The 17,020-nt window shown below is 32.6% G+C and overlaps 1 protein-coding gene across 1 annotated transcript; it reads right to left on the bottom strand.

Moving 5' to 3' along the window:
• Positions 1–433: 433 nt before the first annotated feature.
• LOC127714004 (gamma-aminobutyric acid receptor alpha-like) lies at positions 434–16,899 on the bottom strand. Its single transcript, XM_052219953.1, has 8 exons — positions 16,869–16,899; positions 16,427–16,494; positions 8,990–9,213; positions 6,800–6,882; positions 5,103–5,243; positions 4,139–4,291; positions 3,535–3,757; positions 434–904 (listed from the first exon to the last, which is right to left on the bottom strand). Exons 1-8 carry the CDS (start codon positions 16,897–16,899, stop codon positions 661–663), a joined length of 1,167 nt encoding a protein of 388 aa, XP_052075913.1. The 3' UTR covers positions 434–660.
• Positions 16,900–17,020: the final 121 nt, after the last annotated feature.

Below are 17,020 nucleotides of genomic sequence, written 5' to 3'. Positions count from 1 at the left end.
TTTTGATGACCCAGCTATGTATCGTTCTTTATATGGAGTTTTGATGTTGATACCAAAAGAAAGAAGGACAGATTTGTGATTTTGTAAAATTTCGTCCTTGGTAAATGATGACAAAGAATATGTAGGGTTACCAGTAGTTCTATTTATTTCAAGTGAGGCTCCAGAAAAAAGGAGGGGAAAGTTTCGAGAATGAAAATAAACGAGTTATTTCACGTGAGATTCTACGAATTTATCACAATGGGAAATTCATATAAATCGCCATGATTTACATGATAACTACTCTTATTGTCAGTTGTCCAATTGTTAAGTGTAAGTTGACATAGTAGTGATTTGATAAAACCCACCAAATTACAACAGGCATCCTTTAAGTATCTGTTGACGTCTCATTGATATCTACTTTAAATCTCATTTTATTCAAATAGAAATGACTGCCGGCTATTTGCCAATGTTCCGTTACTATACCAACTACTCGATATAGTTGACGATACCCGTTCAACCGTTTACTGACCGCGTGTTGCAGTTAGAATATGTTTTGTACATTAATACTTTATAAGATAATATACACCAATAAAAACTAAAAAATACAAAACTTCCTTCATAAAATATAAAAATGTAACTCTGACTGGCTCACAACACCTCATTCCTTACCATGGTTCATGCTTAAGACGATTGCAAATTGCCTGAATCCCAGTACCAACTCCAATAAAAAGCATGAAAGAAAATAAAAGACGCAGGAAAAAAATATCGTGACGTCATATCAATTTTACTGACGCTGTTTCCATTTTGAAGATCCGCTCTTGCTACATTTTGATTACGGAACTGATAATTACCAACCAGGCATCGAAGGAACAAATTGTAACAGCTATAATGTCTTACTTTTGATTCAGTCGATATTATACCGTTACTTTTAGGATCAGGAAGCTACAAAGGAAAAGATAGCTGATATGGTGTTAATTTATGAAATGATTGTTGAATATCATAGCAGAGATTTATCGATTATATGTGGTTTTAAACAGTTACTGTTAATACACGTTTATTTGTAAACTAAGGATATTGGCACATTGTTCAGACATCTGTATTTTGTTGAGGACCGTATCTTGTCGTTTTGCATAATGTTGGCGTTGGGTTGGTGTATCACAGTGTTACTTATAGTAAGGGAGGTAGTTAGAAGCACTGACAGATTAGTTGTAGAACACTTACTAGATGCGGAGATGAAACGAAATTTAAATGGTTGTTTGTGTAATTTAGGTAACCAGGACTTTCAAATCTTCGGAAGAGGCTTTAAGCTGGGTAGTGTCAGTGATATGATTGTTTACAATTTGACTCTCTGTGGAGATACAGACCTGAATGTAGAAAAATTGATAATTTTGTTTTGGAGAACTTCCGTGTAGTATATGCGTCACACCACCACTACATTATTGGCTGCCTTGTCTGCCGGTACGAACACAAACCGCTTTGCGAATACTTGGAGTTTATTTTTATTCTAGAAATGGGTATATCATGAACCCTATTATTAATTTCAGAATTGTTTTCAAAATGAGATGTACGAATATCAACAGTATTCATAATTTTATTCAAATAACTGTCCAGAGTCAGATTTTTCACGTTTACACCAATTTTTACAGTATGCAGACAGAGCGTCTTTAATGACCTGCCGATACTGTTTCCAATCTATAATAGATGGAGGACGATATTTAGGTCCTTTCTGAAGAAAAGTTTTGACCTCACGGTCTTCAACGATGTTGAGGTCACCTGTACTGACATGACCATAGGGAACATATCTAAAACTAGATGCTTCACAGTCTCAAGTGGAAGGAGCATTATTTTCTATATTGACGTCTGATGTTACTGACGTACAATTAAAATCAAACTTCTGCTGGGCTCTTTGTACGAATACGAAATAATAGGTGGTTCTGTATTATCAAAATATGGAGGTATTTGGCTATGGATGGTAGAGTCATTGAATATACTAGATAAGTTAATAAAATCAATACCTCTATTTATATATTTTAATTTAAGAAAATGCCGTTTATGATTTTCAGGTTTATCGATACTAGGAAACAGCCTGTGATAACGAAAGGCAGTAATAATACAGGTGTATTCATACAACGGGCTAAAAATGAAATTTTATCACACTTATATCATATCATATAATTTACTTATTGGTATATGACCAAGTTTTCATAATAATTGATGTCTACCATTTTTTTTTATTATAGATAAGAGATCAGCAAGTGTATAATTTATACGATGTTTAATACTTAGATTACGATTTTAACGTTTACCATGAGACCTATTATTTCTTAGCCGTTTATCGACAATATTAATGACATCGATAGAATTTTAGATATGTTCCCCTGTCCCAATATTTTGTCATTTAGACCGAGAGGATAAGCTGTTTGAAGTCTTTTTATCCAAAATAGTTCGCGAACTTCACGGGATTTTTCAAATTGATTGTGTGATTGTCCTGGTTGTTTCTGAACGGTTTCAAGTGGTTGGAATATTATAAATTTTAGATTGTGATTATGCTTATCTAAATGTTGGTATATCAAACTTTTTAATTTTTTAGGTCTTCGAAAGCGGTAAAGGTGCTCATGATTTCTTCTGTAATATTCTCGTCCCGTCTGTCCCACATATTGAATACCACACTTAGGCTGGGTTCAAGTTACCACATAAAAAAGGTTTTGGGTTTTTCAGGTAATGTCACAGGAAAAGCAGAGCGAAAAAGCTCTCCCGTTCACTGTTGATCTAACAGTATTGTGTGAAGTTAATCTGAAACAGGTAAGTCATTTTCTGGCATTGCACGGGAACACGTGTATTTTTGTTCAAGCTAATAACAATCTGGCTGCAGAGGCATTGCCTACTTTGACACAATTGTACACAGTGCTAAATGTTGTAGGATAATTTTGATAGGCTGCTGTAGATATGTAGAGGGGTATGGTAAGTAGGTTAAGATTAGTCCTTCAGATATAAGGCCCAAAAGATTCTGCTTATGATATCTATGTCAAAGGTATATGAAAATTCTATACAATACACATTATCAATATATAGATAGGGTGATATTTCTGGGAAATAAAAGTAAAATAATATGAAGTACGACCAGATGTTCAAAGCTATTCTAAGCGACCCTTTCTCTGTGCTATGTGCAATTCTAGTAAATTAACATGATGTCAAAGCAAAAAAATACAAATATTCCTTCTGTTTTATAACTTAGCAGAGTGCATTTTGAAAGGATACCTTCATAGTAAAATTGATTTGTCTTCTAGCGACATTATTTCTTTCTGGTGAATGAAAATACAGACGAGCAAGTGATGCTCTCTTCTTTCTCCTTATTTCTTAAACCAGAGTGAGCTTACTTAAAGCAGAGCTACTACCTAGGTATGACTTGACATGTGATACAAATACGATGAAAAGTAGTGTATGAAACGTTTCTTCGAACACTTGAAATTTGCTTTGTTTTTTTTTATATTACATTCTTGTATTGATAGAATTACATGTTTGCTTATTCAGTTTGTCTATGTTTGAAATCTACACGTCTCATTATTAATTACCTGTTCTTCCTCACTATCGCTAGTTGATCCTTCTTTTGGAATTATCTTTGTGAAATAATTAACAGCAGCATATTCTATCATGGCGGCTAGGTTGTATACAATACACACATTAAGATAAACATCAAGTGCAGTAGCATACGGAACTCTGGGTAATCCATCTCTCACCATCATTCCCGTAGATGCAGTGGACAAAATAGTAGTAACTCCTTCAATTGATAGAAATATTGACATTTTATTTGAAACTTTGGTTGTATTCATGCAGGTTTTTTTCTTTGAATGCTTTGCTCAAATAAGCTTTAAACATCCAATATTTGTTCTTGAAAATCCTCGTTGAAACCAACATCAAGCCAAATTTGGTATGAAACTAGGAATACGGAGCATTTACAAGCGTTGTCACCGTTACTATAATACATCGTATGGGTAACATTAACAACATGTATTGTTCATATAACAGTCATGATGAGGTTTGTCTCATTTGTTGACTTTCATATTTATGTGATGGTAAATTGTACAATACTGTATGTATCCCTTTAAGCTTTCAAAACAAAAGTTCTAAACATATTATCAATGTACAGTGTCTTACTTACCCAGTAAAACTCTTGCAGGTGCTGCATCTCTGTTTATCCAGAAAGAAACCCAAGACAAACATACTATAAGGGTACAAGGTAAATATGTTTGCAGCACAAAAAATCCTACGTGTCGTTTTAAATGGAAGTATACCTCCAGAACAGAATGCTCTCCTGTGAAAATATACAATAATTCTTTATTGTTGATTAATTATCGGAAAAAGAAAGTTTCGGTAAAATATGATAGTGTTAAACCTTATTAAACATGTCATGAAGTAACTGATTCAGGTTATCTGACAAAAAAACCTCGAATAATCTTGCATATATCTAATTATATATTTTTTTCTGCAATCACTTACTTACATTCCATTTAAACTGCTACGAGCATATCGTGTAATACTAGTAGTTATCTGTTTTTTCAACTTATTGTTTTTGATTGCCACTTTGGTATCTTCTCGCGTTGTCTTTTTAACAAGTATCATTTTGTCAGTTAATCCATTATTCACTTGTATAAACATGTTTCCAACAGGCTCAAATGTAAAATTCGATACAAAATACAGAGGAAGGATTCACTAAAAGCAGTTTAATACACAAGCTACCTTGAAAGTTACATTGAAATCAATCCAACTGAAATAGTTGCGAAGGGTGAAATGAACAAGTAGACGGTACAAAAAAAGCACATCAATATAATTTATTCACCTATGGTTATTTATGCATCGTATGTTAGTTATGAAAAAAGCAATGATACAAATATTACCATACGAAATTTCTGCATTGCTAGCTCAAACTTTCATTTATTCCCTAAAATACTACTCAAATTAGAAGTAAAACCTTTTGAGAATGTAATGATATTGAATATATCAAACTCCAACAGTTGCAATTTTAAACTTTTAAATTTAAATTTTTCACGATTAATATTTGTGAAGATATATTTATCAAAGTTCCTTTTAAAGATTTTTATACACAAGAAAACAATAATGTTTACCGTTATGATCTATCTTAGTGAGGTTCTTGGTTTGTATTCCCCGGATGTTAAATTGTGACATAGTGACACCATCATACATTTCCACTGACTTATCTTGTCCATGTTTCCATATATACAGTATGTCATTGACTGTATATCCGTCTACAAATATTAAATGGTTTTACACTGTTTAAAGTTTTAAATTTATCACGTTTATCAAACATTTCATCATTCTATGCGTTATATAAAAAATACTACCGTTAACTACGAGTAAGAATTTAGAAAGAACCTTAAATGTTGGTTCAAAATTCTAGAACCCTGTATGATTAGAAATAAAAAAATTACTTCGGTTTTTAAAATTTTCCCGTTAGTGCATTTTTTTTTATGTCAATATTATTCAAGAAACACACATAGTGCGCACATGAATCGCAGCCTTTGATTTTTTAGACAAACGTATCGCATGTACTTAATTTAGTATCTTTTACGTTTTTTGTTACTTTCAACTCCCTGAATAAAATTTTGTCAAATTTACAATATCTTTTAAAGTTTGGCGTGATATGCTACCATAAAAAAATATTCATTACTGACAATTTTCCTTCTCAATGTTTACTTTTTTGTAATGTTATTTCTACAAACAAGTAAGCTTCCAATCAAGCTAAGTTTAAACCAGGAAAAATATAAGGATTGACTAATTGCTATTTCTGTTTAACGCCACATTTAGCACACTTGGAGGACATTTTTTATTGGTTGAGGAAGCCAGGATGCCCAGAGAGAACTACCGACCTTCGGAAGGAAAAGTGGCAATCCTAGTAAATTAAGATTGGGCTTGAACGCACTTTGCCACGAGCTGGGTTAACACTCACAACCTCAGTGTTGGCAAATAGCGATCATGTGTAGATGAAATCAAGCAAAGTTTAGACTAGTAAAAAAATAAAGGAGATGTGTTACGATTTCCAGTGAGACAACTATCAACCAGAGATCAGAGACCAAAAAACGTTGATGTTAACACTTAAATTGTAGGTTACCATACGGCCTTCAATAATGAGCAATATCAATACTCCATTAAAGGCACAACCATGACAAAATTTGACACAATTCAAACACGAAATCCAACGGCCTGATTTATGCTAACACAATTAACGAATGAAAAATATGACCAACAACAACCAGTTATAACTACTGAATTACTAGTATAGTTTCCTGACTTTGGACATGCATATAAAGAATGTGGTGAGGTTAATCAGTTTGTGAGCGCTGAATCCGCACTTTACCAGTGATATAACAACCCACCTTAAAACAAACTGTAAAATCAGTAGGTAAGGGCTCGACTCATCAGAGCGGCACGAAGCACAGAAAATAAATTACTGTGTTCAGTTCTTTTACTGTGTTCAGTTCTTTATTTTTATGTGTTCATTGGTTTAGCTAGTAGCCGTTATTTGCTTGATCCACGCCTTGAATTAGCATTTTGTTTCCCAATGTTGACAGTGATTTTCACAAAAGGTTATTATTATTCCCTATTTCACATCCTAATTTTTACGGTTATGTTATTTATAGAAGCGATAATTATTATAAAAAATAATGCTACTTTCTATCATACTATCTGGATGAGTGTGTCAATAGTTTTAAGAAATTTAAACTGGGGTTTTACTATCCGACTAAATGTATGAATGACTTGGCGTCACAGAAATAAGTAAGATTTCTAACTGATGTATACTTACAACTACTGATAATAAGTGGACAAACAGGCCGATCCATAGGATATTCCATCATCTTCATTGGACAAACAGCATGGATTGTTAATCTATAACAAATGTTTTTAAAAATATTTGATATACTAGGAAATATATGTATGTTAATCATGCTAGAAGTACAATCTTAATAACCCCTTAATATGTTTTTTAAATTTTCTACATGGCGATCAGATTTTTTTCTGTAATAGTGAATATATCAGTATGTTATTGTTAAAAAAAACCTATATAACATATCAGGTGTAAATGACTCTTAAAAATTATTACTTACATTAATAAAACTCTTAAATTGATAAGTTATTTGTTAAAGGCAATATACAAAATAAGCATTTATTAATAAGCTTACATTGCCTGGGCAACTGGTTAAAAATGAAAATGTAAGACTTTCAGATTATTTTCCTGAAATTTAATTAAATATGTTTTATTTCTACTTATTCAATTTAGGCAACAAATGATATTTGGCAATTGCTATACTCAACTGACGAGTAGGACGATAGTGTGTTAGTGCTATCATATAAGGGTCGACCAGTCTGTCGTAAATTTCTTTGAAACCAATTGGAAAATAAAAAAAACAACAAAAAACTGGGAAATCATCCTCAGATATGAATAGAAGGGGCGTGAGGTAATCGTCATGAAGACAACAAAACAAATACAGGAAAACTAAAAGACATCTAGAGTGTTAAGACACGGTCTTCAACAATAGATTTATGTCTATGAGATGCTTAAATTGCCCAAAGCTTATAAACACGTTATAAATAAATGTAATAGAGACTATCACTGATATGCCATCAATATCAAATTCTCTAAATGATGATCAAATTGGAATACAACAAAAGACAACTACTGACGATCTTCTATTCTGATTTAGGAGGGACACAGCAACAGGAAGAGATTTAAACTATTTTCTGAGATCTCAATCTTCAAACATACGCAAACTTAATGTAAAAATCAATGCAAGAAAAGCACTCAAATTACAAAACCGGTATAAAAGATGAAAAAAAAAACAAAGCACAAATAATTATGAACAATACTGTTTTCCTAGAATTTGACCTGTAGAAATCGTAGAGTCCAACAGTCTAATATTGGTGGCTGTATTCTTGGAGTAAACAACATACAGCAGCACCTGGTTTGTTCGATGCACATTTCCGGATCTGAAACGCTCAAACTTAAACGTACGGACAAGGAAGGATAAACATAAAAATTATATGGCGTTCAAAAAAAACCTGTCAAATAAATTACAATAACGGTAAAAGGGGAGTGGTTGGGTGGTGGGGCTAAAGGGTCTGCAACCTTATTCTTTTTAATGAAATTTACTTAGATGTACTATCTGAAAATCTAAATAAAACATACGTCATAATGCATGATCAATGCCTAAACATTTCCTACTCAAAAGTTTACATAAATTGAGTACTGATTGATTGATTGTTGCTTGCTTAACACCCAGTGGCAAATATTCCATATAAAAATAAGATGACGTGGTACAATTGCCAACGAGACAACTCTCCACAAGAGACCAGAGAACACAGAAATCAACAACTTTAGGTCACCGTATGGCCTTCAACAATGAGCAAAACCCATACTGCATAGTAAGCTATAAAAGGCCCCGAAATGCATATTTAGAACGAAAATATGCAATAGGTAGGCTCTGCAAACAGAAACGATCGGAATGAAGGGGGAGAGTTTTAACAGCAACTGAAGAGGACAATGAGCGTAGTAATTTTGTCTAGCAACATACCATCAATACCTGCCCTCAAAGAGTTATTGCAAAGGTTCTGCTGATAATTTTTACTGAATGAAAATAGACTATCATTGTATGCATTACAGCTTGTAGAACGGAAACATAATAACAGTAATAACTGAATAATTCTTTAATATCAATGTAGCAATAAAATAATTGGAAATCAAATATACAGAAAAGTTTGATTATAAATGCATACATGTATATCGATAACACTAATGGGACGACCTTTTGATTTTTCTTCTGACCCCCTCCAAAATATGAAATGACCATCCCCTTACAGTCAAGCTTAATTTGTTAGAAAGACAGGCAAGGAGGATGGTTAACGATAATGAGATCTATTTTAATTTTATCTACTACCGGTCTTGTGCTACCTTCAAGATACATTTTAAGAAGCCACGATATCTTTATGTTAAAATTACCTTCGGGACATATAAATTCTGCCGTCTTGTCGTATCCTTACAAATACGTTTGGAACTGTAATATTTGGTTGTTGTGATCGTCTTCCGTTTATAAAATAAGTATTTGGCTTCCAGATATACTTCAGAAAACTATTACTCAACGTGACTTCTGTTATGTTCTCTAAATTGAAGCGAAGTCTGTTGTCATACCACCGTTGTCGCAAGTAGCACTGCATTGAATATGACTGAAAAATGAAAATAACACTTTTTACATTGTGTACGTTCGAGGCGCTTTTCTGGATTCACTTTCATCAGGAGGCTCAAAGGCAAATATGTCTAGAGAACGCTTTTACTTATCTAAACAAAGGGTCCAACTTTTAAATATGAGGTCAGTTGAACCTATTCAGTCATTACGGCTAGCTGCAGGAAATATAAATAAGATATAACTAAATTAATATGCGTAAAATATGGTATTGAATTAGAAAAGTAGCTTTTTGGGCTGTCCTTTCTCCGTATAAACCATTCTAAAAAGTACTGTTTATCCGAAACAGCAAATGTGCATCTCGTCAGTTAAAATCTAATAAAACTTTTAGATATGGCTCTCAATAATTACGATATCAGTATTTACACTAAAGAGATGTATCCTGCTGAACTGACTTTAAATAAAGGTTTTCTGCCCTTTCCTGGATCTTGATATTTATATCTCTAACGGGAAGCTCAATCCTAAAATTTACGATACAAGAGACGATGTTTCATTTCCTATTGTTAATTATTCGTTTTTAGATGGCGCAGTTCCCTTTGCACCATTGTATGGTGTCTATATATCTCAACTTGTTCGATTCGCTCGTGTATGTTACATTGCCTTTGATTTTAACAAAAGAAATCTCTGTATTACTTAAAAATTATTACACCATCTTTAATGGGAATATTCTATACAAAGCACAAACATGTCGTCATTCACCTCAAAAGCTAACCAAACCTTTAAACAGACTTATTCACAAGAGATATAGTTAGGATACTGTTGTCAAGTCATTTAAGATGGCATTTTTTGGACTTAATGTTGTTGGCCCAAGACCACAATTAATGATCCCGCTTTTCGTTGTCCACGAATATAGTTCCTTTTAATTAGAGTGTATTTTTTCTTAATTTTTTTTCTTTCCCTTCCTCACTCATTTCTTAGTTTTTTTTGGGTGGAAATAAAAGAAGAGAGATGAAATAATCTTTTGGATGTTGTATTTTAACTGATTTTGATATGGAAAGAGTGATTAGGCCAGGTGCAAAAAGGTGATATTTACAGTTTTCGGAACATCTCTTGACTTGTCCATAGGGGTATGGATGTGTATTGGCTAAATTTGTAAGAGTCATTGGTTCAATCTTTCTGAATTTTGGATATATTTTTGGACTAGTACTATACATTATACACACAAAAGATTTGACAAAAATGCAAGGTGCAATTTTTTTAATGAAACAAAACGTTATAAAGAACTAATAGGGGAATTTAATTGTGGTCTGTGGCCTGTTGTTGGCATGATACGGGTTATCGGTTTTTCTCGTATAATTCATGATGGCACGATACTTAACCCCTAACGGAAGGGTTTGTGACTGATTTTCATATGATGAAGACATTCGACCACCTAGGCTACATAAAAATATAGCTTTCGGTGGTCGATGTAATACTTTCCTCGTCGGCTTTATCTAGGGTTGTAACACAGTACATGATGTATAGTGGCAAGTAGATGGTGTACCTTTCAGATCAGCAATTTTGTCTGCCGTAAAGGCATGGTAGTAAATTCATTTACGACAGAAAAAATATTATAGCTGACCTGAAAGGTACACCATCTACTTGCCACTATACATCATGTACTGTTTTACAACCCTAGATAAAACCGACGAGGAAAGGCATTACATCGACCACCGAAAGCTATATTTTTATGTAGCCTAGGTGGTCGAGTGGCCTAGGGCGCTGGACACGTATGGCAGGCCGTTCTCGTCAAAACTATGTGTAAACCATTTTTCGAAAAAATTACACACTGAGAATTAAAAAAACCACACTGAGATTTAAGAACCTAAAATAAATCGAAATTACACACTGAGATTTAAAAAAATGAAAAACACGCACTGAGAATTTAGAATTACACACTGAGATTTTAAAAAGACACACTGAGATGAAATAAATTGAAAAACAAACACTGAGAATTGTTAATTACACGATGAGATTTCAAAAATACACGCTGAGATTAATATGCAAATTACTAATGAATATTCATGAGATGAATAATTCAACAGATTTTGTATCTTGGTCTCCCAAACTCTTGTCATTATAATGAAATGCGGTTCCTACAACCAACATTCGTAATAAATTTCAAGACTTACTAATAACAACTTTTTTTGCTAACTCATATTCATACGTTTGTTGCCTATAATTCAGATTATTACTAACAGTCTATCGGGATTTTTTGCTTAAAACTGTTTAAGTATGGTCCCTTTTCAAAAGTCTTTCAGCTGTTACCCTGATTTCGCAAGGTAATCTTTTATATTTTTGTTACGTTTATATGCTATAATAGGCACTTGGGGGAAAAATTCACTGCACTGTTTGTATTTTTGCAGAATTTTCCAATGTTTTCTTATAATTTTAATAAAGTTTTTCACCATTTGGTTATATTTTGTAATGAGAGTAAGTGGGTATTTTTCTTGTTCTATTGGTCTTTAATAACGTAGTTTTTCTATACGTTGTATTTTTACATCGGATGTGACCGTGAGAGGTCATGCCGGTGTTATGTTGTCGCAGAAGATTAATTGCATTTTGACTGATAACCGAACGTATTTTGTATAATTACGCGGCAATTATCGAGTGCAAAATAACATTCATTATCGCTTGTTATATATTAATTTCATCAATAAATATTCATGAAAATAATTTTTAAGAACATAGATAAATGTATGAAAATGTTTTATCGTGATAACTATATATATCAATAACAAATCATGAATACCGAAAATTTGTGTTAACGCATGCGGAAGAATATCTCGAGAACGTTTTGCAACAAAAGCGGGAAAATATGAATGCCTACTCAAATCCAATCTATTAGAAAAACGAATTATTACAGAAGATTGTCCACCATGCACTTGCACTGCACAATCATTAGAATAGTAGAATAGAATGATATAAAAAATGGATGAAAATTTACATGCAGAGTTATTAAGATGATCTGCTATATATATAACTGGTATATGAATATTAATATAATATATAACAACAAACCAGAGTATACTGATAACAAATGATTATATCACTACAATATAATAATTATTACGGTGAGGTTGAATTCCCTGTCATTTATTCATCTTCCACACAGGAACTTATCTCAGAAAAAATATATCTATGTACCTTAACCTAACTTTCACGTATAGAGATGTGATTTTTTTTTCTGAGACAAATGCTTGTGACCATCCACCAGAACTTGCGGTCATCCGATCTTCAGTACTTCAGTGCTTTGATTAATGTTTTGAAGGACTAACGAGTTCTGTCCCCTAGTTGTTTTAAGCTTGTAATAGATTCAGATTAAATATGCTAATTAGATATGTGCGCATAAAAAGTGCGCACAAATCTCAGTGTGTAATTTTAAATTCTCAGTGTGTAATTTCAAATTCTCAGTGTGTGTTTTTCAGTTTATTTCATCTCAGTGTGTCTTTTTGAAATCTCTGTGTGTAATTTTCAATTCTCAGTGTGTGTTTTTCATTTTTGTAATCTCAGTGCGTTTTTATGAAATCTCAGTGTGTAATTCTTAATTCTTAGTGTGTGTTTTTAGGTTTTTTAATCTCAGTGTGTTTTTTTTTATTTTCAGTGTGTAAATTTTTCGAAAAATGGTTTAAACATAGTTTTGACAAGAACGGCTTGCCATAGACACGGTACAGGCGGTGTTGCCACGCTGTCACAGAAGCAAGGGTTCGAATCCCGCTGAGGGAAGAACAAAACATCTAACATTGTTGGGCTAAATTTGAGACGAATTAAATATATATTATGGTGTTAGCCCTGTATAACCACGTGTTATCCGATCATGGAGAATGTCTGTCATAAAGTTGTCACATATTTAGACGTATATATATAAAACGTCTAGAAATTAGTCAACGATCTTTCTTACGAGGGCGCTGGATCGTTACGAGTAACGATACATGTACACAATAAATAAATTATATAAACGCCTAAAAAGTGTACAAATGAACACCAATATTAAAAAAAAAGGAAACTTTAAATGTAATTATCTACAAATATTTCGGATAACAGATATCCTTCATCAGCATGATTATGATGTAAAATGAATCATATCAATCTATTCTGATTTAACTATAACAATCTTTAAATTTATACAATTAAAACCGAACACAACAACGCTTGTACAATTCTAAAATTTCAAAAATGACGTAGGTTAGGTATTTACAAGAGAGACTGCATAGATATTGTACTAACAAAAATAGTAATGTGCGATATGAACCGGTACATTTCTAAAATTTCACAGGTGACGAAAGTTAAGATATTAAAACAAAGACTGCGTAGAAATACATTCCCAAATGAACAGCACTGACCGATTTGAGTTGGTATAATACTCAAATTTCAAATTCGACGATGCTAAAGTAATTACAACAGAGGCTGCGTATTTACACATCCCAAATAAATAGCAGTTTGATTATGATTAAAAAAGAAAATTTGAAAAAGGTTAAGTAATTGAACGTGGCTGCGTACTTATACATCTCAAATGAATAGCACCCTACGATTTAAACTGGTATATTTCTAGAATTTTAGAGTTGACAAAGGTAAAGGAATAGCAACAGAGACTGCGTAGTAATATGAAATTTAATCCCAATGAAAAGCACTGCGCGAATTAGAACTACACCTTTTCATTGATCCCATTTGGTGCCAAAGTTTTTAATTTTCTTATCCAAAATCTTTCCCGAGCTAGTCTATCCTCCCTAGACCAAGCAGTGTTGTGGTCTATGATTGTAATGGTCAGTCGATGAGATCTGCCTAAGTGTGGCCAGGGGATCTCAAATGTCGACTGAGAGGAATATATATGTAAAATTTGATGTGGCGGCATGGTAATTAACATTATCATCCTTTACGACAGACAAAATAGCTGATCTGAAAGGTACACCATCTACTTGCAACTATACATCATGTACTGTGTTACAACCCTAGATAAAGCTGACGAGGAGAGGTATTACATCGACCACCGAAAGCTATATTTTTATGTAACCTTGGTGATCGGGCGGTTTAGGGCGCTAGACACGGTGCAGGCGGTGTTGCCACGATGTCACAGAAGCAAAGATTCGAATCCCGCTGAGGGAAGAACAAAAATCAAAAATTTGCTAACGCAAATTTGAAGATCTAACATTGTTGGGCTAAATTTGAGACGAATTATATATATATATATATATACATATATTTATTTGTTGTCACAAACATTTTTAATATGTTTATATGACAATAAAGATTATCATCGTGTAATATCGTATGGATAACAGCTAGAACACTTTAATCAAGTTAATCTTAAGCGAAATAATTTGGACGATTAGACGCTTTATCATTTAATCTATTTTACCATCCTCGTATGTAAATTTTCTTTCTTTTTTTTCATCATCAACAAAATTACACTGAAAAAGAATCTTGGCTCTTTGTTTGAGCGTACAGAGAGACAATATACTTTAGTAATATTTAAATATTGCATTCCTGATATGTATATGAATTCAAGTATATTGCAAACTTGACAGAATTCTTGCTTTTTATTTATACTTGTCTTCCCATTTTTATATAAATTTGAATCTTAGGGTGTGTCTGAGGTTAAAAAATATCTTTGAAATTTGAATTATCTTTGGAAATATTTCATTTTGATATTGGAATAAAAACAGTTAAGCGAACAAATGGAGAAACAATAGGTGTTCTAACAGTTTAACTCTCATGCAACTGCAACCAAGAGAGGTTTACTATCCAGATCATATTTCCATTCAACTGAAATGTACTTTCAGCATATTTGACTATTCCGATTTTTATTCGGTTAGCATTCAATTTTCTTTCAAGTATGTTTTGAAGTGTGACACTTCCCACTGGAAATAATGTAATCAATCACTTATTTCATTTTATTGAAACTTTTATATCAACGTAAAGGATGATTGTTATAACATAAATTAAAGATGATTTAAATCTTCAACGTATGAGTTTTGATTGTCACCTTCGGATCATCCGACTCTTTTTCACAGCGTTTTCAGCATTTGACAAAAAATATGTATATTCAATTGAAAAAAGGAATTAAAAAAAGAACAGTAATACAAGCGCTGTTACTTTGCGTTTCTTGTTGTGCATGTACTGATTTTTTGTCATAGATGGATACCCCATATCCTTTCTTTTCTATCAAATAAAACAAATTCGAGCAGATAGAGTAAAATTGTGTGGTGTGAATGGAGATCATAAAGGTCTTTATGTCTAAATGTCTTTAAGTCATATTTATTTTTTATAAACCTAAATGAAACAGCAATAAATTAAGGCTTATATGTAAACCCCGTCTCTCAACTTACTATTGTATACTGGACATATAGGAAATGGGTTTTTTGGCATAAAAAGAGGTGTTTTCGATATCCTCAAAACTGCAAAATTTCTTAAAATGTATCATGCAACCATACAAAATTTTGTTGAATTTATTAAGGACATGTTTATTTGGAAACGAAAATTGTAATCGATATGCTACCATTGTGCTCAAGTGACAGAGTTTGCGAGAAAATAAGTAAAAAAAACGTGTCCCCAAATCTAGGGTGTGTGCGATTCACCTCCGTGGTACAAATTGAGAATTTTGTAAAGTGTGCGTGTCATTTGCATTAACACCACACCCTTAAATCAATATAAATCAATATTGATTAAAACTTTTCTTCCAAAAACATATGTTCCAGTTTAATGATGGCTAGCTGACTGCCATTCTAATAAAAAGTTATGTTATCATTCATATTTCATTTGGAATTGTACACACTAAGTTTTCCTGGTTAAAAAGGGGGAAAAAGTATAAAAGATAAAAATAAAAAGGGTTTATGAAACAGCAAATGTGCAACTCGTCAGTTGGATATCCACTGGCACTTTATTTTCAGACAAACTTATTATATATTTGGCCATTATTTTTTCTTGACTACACAAAAGAATTAGGAAAAAGTAGCAGCATTTAACTAGTTGCTTTCTAAATAAAAATATATATTTTATCCTTAAAGTTTGTCTCTTGGGTACTGATTTGTAATATACCATGCAGATTTATGCATACAGTTTTACTCTGTATAGATTGTGGTACTTTTCTTTTTTTACTAGAATGCCGGGTTTATTAAAACAGAAAGTACTGCCTGTACATGCAGTATCCAATCTAGTCAATAAAATGTGTACAAATAAACAAATATTGAGCTGGAAAACATATCAATTATTCAACAAACCATTTCACTTTCCTTGACTGGCCCCATACTCCTTACTAATATGTCTGTTTCTATTCTTATTGCAGGCCCTGTAAAATATCAGCAATAATTAATAGGTGTCTAATGATACGACAGTATACTCAAGATATTCTCTTAACACCAATGTTTGCACTACACAACTACATGAAATGTTTAACAACTGACGAAAAACCGCTATAGCAACGTGAAAGAATGAATACTGTTTCATAAATAGACAGAATTGCATACATTTATGTCATGGCTTTTAGTGTTAATTTAAATTGTGAAACTGTTCTTTTTAAGCCAATACTACGTGATCGTGCATTCAAGTGGGTGGTTGGTCCTTTTCTGTGGATATTAAAACAAAAACAAAAACAGTGACCTTGCTAAATACTTTTATATAAAAATCAATTTCTTCAATTACTTTCTTTAATTTACAGCTAACCTTCAGTAACAAACTTGCACAGATTGATCATTATTCATAATGTTTCAAAGTGGGGAACACAGTTATAACGACATTGTCATAATATTGAACATATTGCTATTTAAACAATTTCCTGAATTAAACAATTTGTGATGTTATAAAGCGTAGAGGAC

Source organism: Mytilus californianus, unplaced genomic scaffold (assembly GCF_021869535.1).
Source record: "Mytilus californianus isolate M0D057914Y unplaced genomic scaffold, xbMytCali1.0.p SCAF_9, whole genome shotgun sequence".
Taxonomy (NCBI): domain Eukaryota; kingdom Metazoa; phylum Mollusca; class Bivalvia; order Mytilida; family Mytilidae; genus Mytilus; species Mytilus californianus.
Note: the sequence above shows the minus strand (reverse complement) of the source record. Positions and strands in the feature narration are given on the sequence as shown.